The 15,870-nt window shown below is 33.1% G+C and overlaps 1 protein-coding gene across 1 annotated transcript; it reads left to right on the top strand.

Moving 5' to 3' along the window:
* The first annotated feature begins 10,227 nt into the window (after window positions 1–10,227).
* Obp19d (Odorant-binding protein 19d) lies at window positions 10,228–11,089 on the top strand. Its single transcript, XM_014239835.3, has 3 exons — window positions 10,228–10,467; window positions 10,546–10,634; window positions 10,704–11,089. The coding sequence occupies exons 1-3, from the start codon at window positions 10,329–10,331 to the stop codon at window positions 10,917–10,919; spliced, it is 444 nt and encodes a 147-aa protein (XP_014095310.1). The 5' UTR covers window positions 10,228–10,328; the 3' UTR covers window positions 10,920–11,089.
* The last annotated feature ends 4,781 nt before the right edge of the window (window positions 11,090–15,870 follow it).

The raw sequence follows: 15,870 nt of genomic DNA, 5'->3' as shown, positions 1-15,870 counted from the left end.
ACCAATTTTAAAACAAAATTTAATGTTGGCTCTTTGTTCGAAGCTCATTTTCGCATCGATGACAAAAACATACTGACACTTAAAACGCAATAGCTTCACTTCCATGAAATGTCATGAAATTTTTACTGGAAGTCGATAAAGGATAGCAGATTCTAAGGGGCCGTCCATAAATTACGTCATCGTATAATCATCCTATCCCCCCCCTATAATCATCCTATTGTCATTTCTTAAAGACACCGTCTTTACCGACTTTGACTTTACCGTCATCCGCAGACCAGCTTCTTATTTGTCGATAACGCCGATATCGGACTACTATAGCATATAGCTGGCATACAAACTGACCGATCACAATCAAGTTCTTGTTCAGTGCAACCGATAGTAGTTTTCATTTGCACGCGAAATTCGTTCTGATCAATGTATGTCTATACAGAATTCTATATCTATCAAAATTAGTTATAGGTGAACAAAGCTATTGTGCAACATGTTGCGACGCAAAGTACATATGCTGTCTCTTCGACAGCTAAATTGCCCTGCAGAGTACGTAATAGAAAGCAATATATTGTATGTTAATACCCATAATATATACCCGCCCTTATTGAAAATATACTCGTACACATAGTCATGAATATTTTTATTCATACTATTATATTTATTAGTATATATTTCATACATACAAGTATATAAGTATATGTAAATGCATTATAATCTGAAAATAAAATTCAAAATCCTCCTCAAATATCTGCGTAAGTTTCTTAAAGTTAAATATTTATAATAAAAATTCACAAAGGACAGCATTTTAGTGCTTATTTCGGCAAAGAAATATTTAATGTATTTATTCCTTCAATTGAAACTCTGTGATATAGCAGCCTTAACTCTTTATGGGCAATTGATTTCGCACTTTTCAGTTTTTTAGCGTTTCACTGACGACAAATTTCTTTTCAAAGTGTGTACTACTCAATGTTCTCAACAGTTCTACTACTCTAATTAAGAGCTTTTGATTCGTCCGTCAGCTCTTTAGCACTAGTGAAATACTGATCTTTGTTTCTCTCGATAGTAATAGCTGTATACCATTTTTTCTTGACTAACGCAGGTGTCCTTTTAATAAAGATACATTTTACATACGGATGTATAGTACATGGATGCTTGACTAATCCTTGCTTTTTGGTTTTTTATCTTTAGCTACCTGTTTAATTTAGGTATGACCCGTTGCTCTCTTTGAGATAAATGTGCCTTTGTTCTAGGTAGATTCAATTCTATATAATAATTTTAAGATAAATATTGTTTGAATTAAACTTTTTCCTCTCTTTGGTTTTTTTTTATAAAATGATTCAACTCAAAAATTTTTAATCCTTTTAAATATACAAAAATATCTATATTTATATATCTATTGAATAAAATACAATTGAATTTTTTGCTGCATACGATTTCGTTTGGAACTTAAGGTGGTGTGTAGCATTTCACTGAAGAATTTCCAGCTCAACAAACTTATGTACATAGGTCACCACTGAATTCTCACCAGCGTGCGCATAAGTGAGAATGTTCCTTTAATCTCTGTTGTTCTACCTAAGCTAATTAGACTATGTTCACACGAGCACTCTTTTTATCACCCAAATTGGCTTATGTTGGCGAGCGGACGACGAGCAGAGACTATGAGACCGTTACGCTCGTGCTCAGGTGGCACGCTTTGTGTTCTTGTTGGTAACAGTTCGCTGCTATGCAATTCGGTATTCCTTTTCATTTTGAAATTTTTTCCATTGTTGCAATAACGCTCGGTTTCAAATTAATATTTACATTCTGATCGAGATCGAGAATGTGATATGAAGGAAAATGTAGAAACTTGTTCGACTCAAGTTATCGGACTTGTGTCCCTTCTTTTATCACAATGAGCGACACCAAAAGAGAATTTGCCGTTAATGAGCGGCAAAAAGAGTCCTCGTCTGAACGCAGTCTTATACTGCACAACATTACAGTTTTCAATAATGAAAAGAAGAGGAGAGAGATATGTGAATGAATGCATAGAAGCAATCAGAATCAGAGAAATGTTTATCTATGCTATGTTTATCAGTGCCAAATAATAGAACTCTCTGTGCAACAGATATGTATGTATGTACATACATATGTATATAAATCTAAAATTCAGAAAAATTATATTAGTTTATCGTTCATGTGATAGAAAACATTAACCAAATAATTTTATAACCCAGTTATTATTATTAATTTTATTATTCAGTTATGTATGTATGTTATATATGCATCATGAATACGAGTATGACCAGAAATTAAGAAAAGTTATCCAATAAAATCTTACGACGAACATGAATGAACGTATATAAATACATATGTACATATATATGTACCTCTGCATTTAATGTAAGTTTTGAAAAATATAAAATATTATATTATATACTATCGATTCAACTTTTTCTATTTACTTCTATATGCTTGTATAAATTTAATATTTCAGTTGTTAGACTAATCTAGGTTTGTTAAAAATCAGGTTATTGGCTTCATAATTGAATAACGAATCTTTCCTGTCCAATCCCATTTAGCCTCTAAACGTTCTGTCCAGTCAGCCTCTGCCCGAAGTCTTTCTTTTTTTGAAAATGCATTTTTGAAATCGGGCGACAATGGTTACTGAAATAGTAACTTTGGCTTGATCGCAACATTAGATAGTAAACTGCCTACGATTTTTTTGTTATCATTGCAACTCTTTTGTAAATCTAAATTTTATACTAATTTTTTCCGTCGAATTTTGTTTACAAGTCCGCCATTTTGCGAAAAATGTATGAAAAACAAAAAATGTACGTACTTTACTAGAGGAAGTGTAAATAGAAAAACAGTTTATAATTGGTTTCAGATAGCACTCATTCCTAGAATCACCAATTTCTATAGAGCCATTTGTAGAAGATTATTTCGAAGATTGATCCAGATCCCGTAGACGTCATTTTGTATCCAAATACTAATATAATATTTTATACACTCAAGAAGATATTTATTTAAGCCTGTAAGATATAAATATGATCCTTCCTCACTCATAGAATAGATAATCAAATTTAGGCATTCTTAAGCGCTGTAGACTGAACTAACTGCTTAATATTTTCTACTGATTAAAATTCAAAACATTAAATTTATGACCTGGTGATTTGTTTGAGTGCATTTCAAGATTAAGCTCTTCACAATCATAACAAATAGAATAACTTAAAAGTTTCTTGTGCTTGGACATACCAAGAATCGTTGCGATGTTTTGCCCAGCCATATGAAGCGAGCAAAAAAAAATATTATTGTCCCATCATCTCTCCACGTTTGGTAAAAGTCGGATGTTTAGTAAGCTTCAGACGACTTATTGGCTTAGTCACAAATCATAACTTATTGGTATCACAATGCAAGCCGTATGGGCATTATTAATGGATGCTGGAACCTTTCCTCCCGTCCGGCTTTATCTAGAGCTCGGCTTAGATATCTACTACTGAAAGATTATTATCTCTTATTTATGATTAGCTCCCATAAAATTAAATAATAAAATTTAATTCCTTTCTTACAAAAGTAATTTTGAAATAACTTGTACTATTGTACATATGTATATGACAGGCCTTGCTTTTCTCTGATAGCGATGCAGCTACGGAGTACATTTCTCTCAAATATATAGTGGCTCACAGCTTATTTCGTGTGTCCATTTCTTACGAAGAACATGGGTTGTATTTTCACTAAATGTATTATTTTTAAATAAACCTTAATGCACATTCAAAGATAAATTGTTTTGAATTGTAAACACAGACAAAAGCATTCAAAATAATTTCTGCAGACGTAGAAAATTTTCAACTAAAACAAAATACTAAGTAAAACGACATCATAGCTAATTTCGTGTGTAGATATTTTGCATTATTGGCGCCACTATGAGATTAACAAGAATAGGTAATTTGAGTTGACTGGTATATTAGGTTATTTCTGAGTGCTTTTTGTATATTGAAAGTGCTCGGACGCATAAATTAATTTAAATGTCGTGATGGGTCATCGGATATCTATTGAAAAGCGCGAATTAGTGTTTATGCATTACAAAAATGTTAAATATAACATTATTTTAACGCTTTGTTCGAGAAAATAGAGTGGTTGACAAAGGCCACCAGGCCGCAAACAAAAGTTTCGCAGAGGCTGATGAAAGGTGGATAGTAAAAAAAATTAAAAAAAGATCCAACAATAAGTGCGCCGACGTTGACAAAACAGGTTGAAACAGTGCTTGAGAAGTCATGCAATCCTGAAGCAATAAAGAGAGTTCCACGCCAAGCTGATTTTCATTGTCGGACAACTCGAAACAAACCGTTTGTTAGTGAGCGTAATAGAAAATTCAAAAAGGAGTTTGCTGAAAAACATTTTAATAAAGACTCAACCTATTGGAAAAGCGTTATTTTTGCTGACGAAAGCAAATTTAACCTCCTTGATTCTGATGGGAAGTTTTTCGTCTGGCGTAAGCCAAACACGGAGTTGAATCCGCGAGGTATAGGTAATGAAGGCCACGTAATGGTTTGGGGCTGTAAGTATGTCATCTGCAGGTGTCGGAAACTTGGTTTTCCTAGAAGAAACTATGGATGAAACAGTTTATTTAAATGTGAAATATAAAAAATAATTTATTACAACGTTTCGAAAACTTATGCATTCGGGACAGGTTTAGGTTTTACCAGAACAACGACCCGAAGCACAAATCGCAATTAGTGCAATCGTGGTAATGGTAGAATGGTAGAATAGCTAGAATAACAATTGATAACATTAGGGCAAGGATCTCCTAACAAATACGGATTAAATACTGTTGTAATAAAAACGTCGGCGCAATCGCCTGATCTTAATGCAATTGAAAATTTATGGAGTGTTTTCGAGCAAAAAATAAGAAAACAGGGTATATTAAGTTTGTCACGATGTTTTTAACATCCAAAAAGAAACGTCGGAGACTATAATATATATCTGAAAGATTAGCATGGTGAGCAAAGTATTCCCTCTCCACAAGAAGCTGCTCAATTGTCCGAATCGTGATATCAGACCACTATATCATATAGCTGCCATACAAACTGAACGAACGGAATCAAGTGCTTGTATGGAAAACTTTTTCATTTGACACATGAAATTTGGCATGTAATATTGCCCAAAGATTGGAATCAAATCCTTTTATGGAAATATTTTGCATTTGACGAGAATATTTCTGTACCAAAAGATTATTTTCTAAGGCAACGCTACAATACCTGAAAAAAACTATTTTGATCAGACTACTATAGCATATAGCTGCCATACAAACTGAACAGTATGACAGTTTTCAAGTCAATCGGGTCTACATAACCGGAACGCACCCGGATTTTTATCCTGCCTTTGACAGTCCTTAGTCAACTCGGCAGCATTCCTAAAAATTACTTGAGGGTTATATTCTGCCGCTACAACAACAACAACAAGTCCCTGTATGGAAATATTTTGTATTTGACGAGATATCTTTACGAAATTTGGTATTGATTATTTTCTAGGACAACGCAATAATACCTGAAGAATTTTTCTAGATCGGACTTCTATATCATATTGCTGTTATAAAAACTGAACGATCAAAATCCAGTTCTTGTATGGAAACTTCGTTATTTGTGAAGGGTATTCCAGTTACGGTGCAACCGAAATTAATAATTTTCTTGTTTCTCTTCGCTTTCCCTCCATTACTACCAAAACCGCAAAATGTTTAATAGTCTATAAGTTTATTAAGATTACTTTTACTATACAATAACTAGAATTGAAACGAGATGAGCCTACACTTGTAACGCACTTGGTGCGACAACAAAAGGTACCGTTATCTATAGCGTCGCCTGTCTGTGTGGCATGATTATAGCATATTAGCATCTTACCTTATTCAAAACTATAGTATACCTTACCATATATTTTTAATTTCAGCAATGATTCTTAAGATTTAAAACAGTAAACATTTATTTTGCAAAGAAAAAAAGCATTAAATTCAGTCGAAAGCAATTTGTCGACCTTACATTTTTAGATAACTTCTAAATTTTTGGAAAATATCTAATTCTAAATAATTAAAAAAAAAAAGTTAACATCGTCTGCACCAAAGATATAATACCCTTCACAGGTGCATTTCTTATAACAAAAAAGAGTATAAAAACATCTTAATTTTGATTGGTCAGATTGCGTATCAGCTATACGCTATAATTGTCCGATCTGAAGAATTTCTTCGGATATTATACTATTGGACAATAATCTATGCCAAATTTCGAGAAGATACCTCTTCAAATAAAAAAGTTTTCCATACAAGGACGTGTATTTGATCGTTCAGTTTGTATGACAGCGATCTTGGAGGGAATATGACGCGTGTAAAATTTCAGATCGATCAAAAACTGAGGGACTAGTTCGCGTATATACAGACGGACAAACGGCTAATCGACTCAGCTCATTATGCTGATCATTTATATGTACATACAATAGTTAATAGGGTTTGCGACGTTTCCTTGGGGATGTTACAAACATCGTGACAAACTTGATATACCCTGTACAGGGTATAATTAAGACATATAAGATTGCTTTACTAGCCTTTTAATACTACTGTATTATACCTAACACAGAACACAATATTAGACACTTCTCAACGTTTGCAATATTATGTATTGTATAAGTAAGAGTACATTGGCAATTAATATGTTTGGCAACCCGCCTTGGTACACCACGTCGTATGATGCATGTTACTCAAAAGTAAAAGAGTTTGAAATAAGTAGGAAGTGCTCTTTTAAATATGTTTCATATTTATTATAATATTTTAAACATATTCTTAGCAGCATTAGGGCATATTAATCGTGAGCACTATTTAGAAGCATATTCATAATAAAAAAAGGCCGTAGTATTATTAGTATAGCATATTCGTTATTTGTGTGTTTAGAGCGATATAATGAACTCGATTGCAATAGTTTCAGCTGGAAAATAACATTATGACCAGGATAACGTTTGTAGATATTTTCAGTGAAATCTCTTAGATATAGGAGGGCGTTTCATAAACAATAAATTTAATAGATTATAATTAAACTTGTATTGATAAGTTTTATACAATATCGCAAATATTTCCTATTGCAACAAAATTTCTTTCACAAATTACAAACTCTTTGAATTCTAACTTCTTTTCTTTTAAAACATCCGTTGCATTTGATATTTTTACCACCATGCCTAAAGAAATTTCAATTCAAACTACACAACATATTGTATAAGCCTAACACTCTAAAGGCATCAAAAACATGTTTTGGACATATATTTGATCTACTGATCTACTTATAATAATGCCTTCAATTAAAAAGCGAAGAGCTCATAAATCAACATAATAGTCCTCTAATATTATTACTTAACAATGACAGTGAGAAAAAATAAAATCGGACGTCTATAACATATAGCTCTCATATAACCAATTATTCATAGTTGTCCGATTTTTTTTATTTTCACTGTCATTGTTAAGTATTTTTTAGTTCTGCCAAATTACGTGCTCTTAGCTGAAAAATATATAACTGAATAATCGGTTGTATGGGAGATATGTGATATAGTTGTCCAATCTGGCCGATTCCGACAAATGATTATTTGTATGTCAAAATGCACCTATGTATTAAATTGCATTTGAATTTGTCAAAAACTGACGAAGACATTTTTATAATCCCTCAAAATTAAACTTAACCTAAAAAATCGATGGCTCGAAACCGCAATTCTAGTAAACACGATTTTTTCGTTTTTTGGCTCCCTGTAATTCAACCTGCTCTAATAAGTATATATATATATTATTTTGTATATGTTTTAAAATAATTAATAATTATATAAATAATAAAAATATGTATTAATCAAAAGCAAAAACAATAAAAAATAAGAAAATAAAAATTATAATAATTTAATTTCAAATTGTTTTAATTTTTTATTATCTTCGATTTTTATTTTTATATAAAATGAGCCCTTTTATGCTTGTACACCTAGTGAATTCTCTATAGTTTATAGACCTTTATAAACGATACTTTCTCTTTGTCAAAAACGCTATGTGGACTTATCTAATCACATCTTCAAAATATTAAAAGGTAAATTTAGTTGCAGTTGCTCTTCAAATCACTGTTGATCTTATACATTTTTACTGCGGACTAAATCTAATTTAATATATGTACATTTGTATATCTATGGAGTTTATATTATACACTTTGAAACGGACAAAATTTAGACACTTAATATGTTTTTATTTTGATTTTATTTCATATACATTTATTCAATTCTAATTAATATTATTTTATATGTTACTAATTGTAACGATATTATTATTGAATTTAAATTTGTAAAATCTTCATTCATTCGTTAAGTCATCAACAAGTTCATTTGATAATTTTTCGAAAAATCACCACACTACACGTGGCTATGTATATTTGTACGTATAGATGCGCATGTACAGGTTGGTTGAAAGTGAGTAGTGCTCACCAAAGAAATAGCAATACTAGCCCCAATTTTTTTTTCTCAAGTTGGTGCATCTGTTGTGATATGCGATTTGTTGTGCAAAGTTACAAGTCATTCTGTCAATCAATTCTTTGTTTACAGGCCAATTGAAGTTAACGTGTCAGAGTATTTTTTTAATATGGAAAAAATTTAATATCGTGCAGTGATTAGATTCTTTGTTTTGAAAGGTTTAAAACCTAAAGAAATATATCAGCAATTGTTAGAAGTGTATAGGGAGTCCTCACCTTCAAAACACACTGTTGAATTTTGGACTGGTGAAATTAAACCTGGTCGTACTAGGCTTGAAGACGATCCACGCGAAGGACAACCAAAAACCGCAACTACACCAGACATCATTGAGCAAGTTCATAATATTGTTAGTGAAGATCCAAGTTTGGCTAGGCGTGCAATTACTAATGCCATAGGCATCTCAGACGAACGAGTACTTCATATTTTATATTACATATGAAAAGTCTGTTTAGGAAGTTAGTGCTGCACACGTTAACAATTCAACAAAAACTGGATCGAAAACAAATTTTTCAACATAATTTGGAGCGTTTTAAGCAGAATAAAACCGATTTTTATTGTGGACTGGATCTGTTTGTTCAGCTCCAAAGCAGCTAAAGTCACAACGATCAGCAAAGAAGGTTATGGCATCAGTTTTTTGGGATGCAAAATAAATTTTGTTGATTTATTACTTGCTGAAAGGTAAAGTAATCAACTCTGTATATTATTGCAGCCTTTAGGATCAGCTCGATGAAAAGATTCGTGAGAAAAGACCTGATTTGCAGCACAAAAAATCATTTTTTATAAAGACAATGCACCTGCTCACAAAGGTGTTTTAACAATGACAAAATTCAATTAATTGAAGTACGAATTGCAAAGCATCCACCGTATTCGCCAGATTTAGATCCCAGCGACTACTACCTTTTCAGAAACCTGAAACCATTCCTTCGTGGAAAGCATTTTTTGTCGAATGAAGAAGCTATAACAGCCATAGACGGGTAGTTTGCAGAGCTTTCGGAAGGTTATTATAGGGATGACATAAAATTATTGGAATAAGTGTATTGAAGTTAAGTTTTGTTACCAAAAACAGTATTTTTTCATTTCGAGCGCAGAAACTTTTCAACAAACCTGTATGTACATATGTAGTAGGCACATACATACATATTTATTATATTTGCCAAAGTTCAGCCATAAGTACATTTTTTGCTAGAGAATATTTTCTGCTTTGTTGTGTGTTTTAGAAAACTCAAAGTTACTCAAGCAATCGTACGTGTAACTGGAAAATATATGTACATATATACATTCATATGTATTATAACGTGCTACGTCAACCCTATACACAATGGCACACAATAGACTTGAAACAATTAGCGAGTTGATTGGGTCCAATATGTTTGTGTAGCCTACAATATATTTGTTATGACGGTAACTTATAATTTCACAGCTGAGAGATTTAATTTCAACAGCGAATAATTATAATAGATAGAAAATACTGTGGATTCAAATTAAACAATTCGAAAAACCAAAAACAAATCTATATAGTATATATTCGTCATATGTTTAATGGATTTTCATCAAATTAAAAGTCGTATACTTGCACTATACTTAATATACATACAAATAAACATACATCTCTATATGTGAGCCATACATACTTCATATGTAAATGTGTGGATATGCCACATAACTACATATGTGTGCGTGTGGGATATTGAGATTCATTTGTATAAATAGCAACTGCAACACTAAGTGAGCAGCAATACAACTTCCGAAGCCATCAAGATCAAATTGTCACGATTTTTAGCGAATTTACATTTTTTACAAAGTACTTTACCACTTACTCAACAAATATGGCCAAATTCATCCTATTCGCTGCCTTTTGTATATTGAGCGCCGCTGTTTCCAAAGCTGCTTTCAATAAAGAAGAGGCTATAAAGACCTTTATGACCAGAGCGGAGGAGTGCCGTGGCGAAGTAGGTGCCGCTGATTGTGAGTATTAAGATCACTATAGTTTTATATTCATAAGTTATAATTAGGATTGTTTAAAACTCTATTATTATATGGCAGCTGACATTCAGGACATTGTCGCAAAAGTGCCAGCGGCCGGTAAGGAAGGCAAGTGCCTGCGCTCTTGCTTGATGAAAAAATACGGCGCCGTAAGTATTTATTTTACAGGAAAATTGTTATTTCATTTGCAATAACAATATTTATTCGGCGTTCTTCAGATGGATAATAATGGCAAGTTTGTCAAGTCGGTTGCCGATGAGCATGCGCAGACCTACACTGACGGTGATGCCGATAAATTGAAGATAGCTCGTGAAATCATCGACGCTTGCGCCGATATTGCAGTACCAGATGATCATTGCGAGGCAAGTGAATTGTACGGCAAATGCTTTATGGATCAAGCGAAAGCTCGCGGTATTCAAAAATTTGATTTTTAAATAACCTCCTCAAAGGTTTGTAGACGCAACTCGAGCAACTTTTTATTTGATCACCGACCTATTTATGTTTTAGATGTTAGAAATTTTTAGATATGTGTACATGTGTGTATTTTGTGCTTATTTAATTTTAATTTTTGTTTATTAAAGCAATTCAATACTCTGTAAAAGAATGTGTGTGGATTTTATTTACTTTATTGCCACCAAGAATTCTCAAATATCTTTCATTGATTGCATACGTTTTTAATCAGGTGACAACTCTTTCCAAAAAAAATTATCATCCATTAATCTTCCTAAACCTCTTTTCTTTGACATCCATCTTGTATTATCACCTGTAGCAGGTGGTAACCTCTTAAACAAATATCTTAAATTGTAATTTTGTCTTATTTTCAGTTTGAAGTTTTCTTTATTTTGAAAATTTTATATACATACATACCTTTTAACTTTTTTATTTCACACCATCCGAGCACCAAAACTTTCAAAACACCGAAATTTCAAAAAAAAACAGAGAAAATATTAACTTCGATTGCACCGAAGCTAAAATACCCTTCACAAATAAAAAAGTTTTAAATACATTTACAATTTTTAATAGTACCGGTATATGGGGAGTGGGGGGAGGTTGTCACCCGATTTCACCCATTTTCACACTGTAGGTAGAGGTGCTAAAAAAATTTGCTTCCAGTGAATTTTGTTATTATAGCTTCAGCGGTTTAGGAGATATGCACATTAAACCTATTAGAGGGCGGGACCACGCCCACTTTAAAAAAAATTTAACCGCAGATGTCCCTCCCTAATGTGATCCTGTGTACCAAATAACAGTCTTGTATCTTATTGCGGAGCTTAGTTATGGCAATTTATTTGTAAAGGAGAGTTACAAACTGACAGACAGACAGACAGACATACAAGTGAAGCTAATAAAAGCGTGTTTAAAATACGACGAAAAGTTCGTGCCAGCTTTTATACTTATCTAAGTATAACTCTCTCCAACCCTCTCTTCTCTGTAAGAGAAAACTACTAGTTTAACAATTAACAATTAATTTTTAGCATAGAACATTTTTTATTGCTTCCTGCTGTTTTACTGCTTTTTGAACAAGAAAGTTATGTTCGTTTTTTTACACCTAAAACAATTGTGAAGTATAAGATTTCGGTATTTTATGGATTCTCACCTAGTAAATGATTTTACTATGTAAATATGAAAATATTTCGAAAAGTTTGCATTGTCTCGATTACAAGCTCCCGTGGGATCCACATCACGCAAAACTTTAAAAATAGGATTTAGTCATTTTTTTTTAGTTTCGTTTTGGAAAATATTGTAAAATAAATATTTTATATATTGATATCTCTATTTGAAGTTCATGTATAGCGCGGTACTATGAAACGAAGGGACCTGAGGAAACTTGCTCTCTGTACTGGCTGAATCGAAATTTAAATAGTTTTACTCACAATTTATTAAATAAAAAATTGCTTTTGTAAACCGTCTAATCGTGTTTCTCTTTAATATTTTCAGACTGTAATCATTTGTCAACAGCTATGATATTTATACGCAAGTCTTTGGAAGGTGAGGTCTAGTTACTAATTACTATTGAATACCTATCAAATCTAGTGGTGCCTTGTGGAAATATCGGTCCATATATGGTATAACTGGCACTTAAATCTCTGATTGGTACTCGTAGAGCTTTTAATCTCCTTGACGTGCGCCTCAATGGTAAACAGATAAATGGAGAAACCCACATATGATTAAATCGACTATAAACGGCTCATGGTTTTTAAAAAAAGTATTTTGATCTCAGTTTGACATGGCATGTTGAGAGGCGACCACTAAAAAATTTGTATATGTTAATAAGGACGGAGTTCGAATCCGAGTGTAAAACACAGGGAGACCGACAAAAACTTAGTTCAATAACTTTATAGTTTTATTTACATATTGCCTCTACCTATATTCTCATGTAAGTATATTTATATACGTATATGTATAAATACTTGATTTAGTATGTACTTATTTTTGAATGACGTTATATGTGTGAATTCTAGGCATCCATACAAGTATTTACACACTTCTTCCATACTATTTAATAGTAAAATGTAATTATTTCGATAAGAATCTTAATTGAACAGCGTGCCCAAACAAATGACTGGTCAGAAGTAAAACGTATTAAATTCTCACATGATTTGTTTTTTTTCTCATACTCACAGTGTTTCGTGTTATCGAGAAAAATTACTTTAATTTTTTTAATTTTGCACATCTTTTTAAAAAAAATGCTTAGTGAATTTATTTAATACTAGCTGACCCGGCGAACTTTGTACCGCCATAGCGTAGCTTTGATGCACTACTTTATTTTGTATAGTTGTAAGTTGTCCTATCTTAGGTATGAGTACCTACTTGTATTCAATTTAAACTGGAATCTATAATATCCTCCATATAAAAATGAATCCCTATTTCCCTGGTCTCGCCATACCTGAGAAGGCGATAGAATTTAATTAAGTAACCACATTTCCGAACAAACGATGCAACGAATGACGAAATATGCAAAATGAAATGTATTTTTTCAATCTTTCTGAGACATTTTCGTAATATTTTTTTCCGTAAGAACCTTCTACAGAGTATTAGAAATCTACCAAAAAAACCAGCCAAATCGGTCTAGCCGTTCTCAAGTTATGGCGTGACAACGGGAAACGGGTTTCATTTATATATATATAGATAAAAAAAATGTAGACTAATAAATTTCAAAAAGAAATTTATATACCTATAATAATAAAAATTGCCTGTAATATATATATGTTTCTTCCTAAAGTTTGTTGGCTATCGCCAACATATAACAAATAATTTTGTCTTTTGCCTCAAAATTGGCCTCAGTTTCAGTGATGACCTGTTCATTCGAGCGAAATTTCTTACCGGCGAGCATTTTTTGAGGTCTGCGAACAACCAATGGTTTGTTACGTTTAAACATGGTCAAACACTGCTCAGAATCATCAACACGTTGCTGTTTTTGGTCAATAGTCAGCAAACGCGGCACCCACTTTGAACAGAGCTTTCTTATGGACAAATGCTCATGCAATATAAAGCCAACACGGTCTTTTGAAATCCTTACGATGCCAGCTATATCACGCAACTTAACTTTCCGATCATTCAGTACGATTTTGCAGATTTTTTTTGTGTTTTCTGGTCTCACACTGTGTTTTGCATCATTAGTGTCTCTACGACCATTCTGATGGTGCTGAATCCCTATAACATTTTTTAAGCCATTGCTTCGCTTTTTTTTATTCGGTATTTTTTCCCATCAAGAAGCAGTGTAAAATTAAAACACGAAATTGTTTATCATGTATTGTTTTTAAAATAACAAAAGTAGCGTCACTCTTAGCACAATAACTCGCAAACTAATGAATAGAATGTCATGCAATTTTAATAGCTGTCTTTTGAAGATTAGTACTAACTGAAAATGCGTCATCTATGTGTAAGGCCCCGTCATTTTCAGCCCATATTAAGTTTGTCACGAAGTTTGTAACGCCCAGAAGGAAACGCCAGAGACCCTTTAAAATGTATATATCATATAAGTGATCAGCGTGACGAGCTGAGTCGCGTCTGTATATACGCGATTTAGTCCATCAGTTTTTGAGATATTGCTCTGAAATTTTGCACACATCCTATTCACCCCAAGAATCTGCTCATTGGTCGGAAGTGATATCGGACTACCAAAACATATAGCTGCCATACAAACTGGCACGGATTATTATCCAAGGCAATGCTACATGAGCATAACAAATTGTTGGGATCAGACCACTGTACCATAGCATATAGCTGCCGTACAAATCGAGCGATTCTTGTGTCGAAACTTTTTTATTTGTGAAGGTTATTCTACCTTCGGTGCAACTGAAGGTAACTTTTCCACTTTCCAAGTTTTAGTTAATCGAAATCTGTTATTTACAATCTTCTTCAGAAACGAATATCTGGAAACATTAATTAAAATGTTCATATTTTATTTGAAGGGTTATGAAGTAGTGCTATCCTATTTAAGCGCTCATTGAAGAAAATAATGTTAAATTGAATGAGCGGTAATGTAAAAACCCGGGCATATACTCTTTGGATATGTGAAAAAAAAAAATGTTCGAGGTCAAAGATCAACATTTTTTTTGCTCTATATATTAAACACGGTCTCTCTTAAGAAAAAATTATTCATACATTTTTATACTCATGCAACATGTTGCTACAGAATATAATAGTTTTGTTCACCTAATTGAGATAGATTTAGGGTTATGTAATTCCAAATGATCAGGATGACGAGACGAGTAGAAATCCGGGCGACTGTCTGTCCGTCTGTCCGTGCAAGCTGTAACATAAATAAAAATTAAGATATCTTGATGAAACTTGGTACACATGATTGTTGTCACCATAAGAAGTATTGTACATGGACGTAATCCGACAACTACCGCGCCCACAAAATGGCATTATTCGAAAATGTTCGGTTACACCCGAAATAAGCCCTTCCTTTCTTGTACATAGATAATTATATGATTTTCAATTTTCGTCTAATGTATTTTTGGTACAACTTAACATTTCGTTGAAAACCTCGAAAAAAAACAATTTTTTTTTACCTTTGACCAACAAAAGCAGCTAATACCATCCCACACATAGTGGATATTATCGGCAGGTGCATTGCTGCGAAGGTCGTTCTAAGGCTCAGGGAACCAGGTATAGGAAGGGGTCCAAACAGGGACCCGCTGAAATTCTCTCCTCCTTTAAGGCGATCCATGTTTCTCTGCTCATAGAACCACGGATATACTTGTAAGTACAATAGTTGGTAAAGAGGCGCAGTGTGCTGTTTTACGGATGGGTTGAAGCTAGGAGGGAAGGTTGGAGGACGAGTTTTCTATAAAGAGCTATCAGTCAAGCTTAGCGTCAGGCTAACGGACTACTCTAGTGTTTTTCCGGTAGAAGTGACTGCTACTAACGTAGCAG

Source organism: Bactrocera oleae, chromosome 5 (genome assembly GCF_042242935.1).
Source record: "Bactrocera oleae isolate idBacOlea1 chromosome 5, idBacOlea1, whole genome shotgun sequence".
NCBI classification, from domain to species: Eukaryota; Metazoa; Arthropoda; class Insecta; order Diptera; family Tephritidae; genus Bactrocera; species Bactrocera oleae.
Note: the sequence above shows the minus strand (reverse complement) of the source record. Positions and strands in the feature narration are given on the sequence as shown.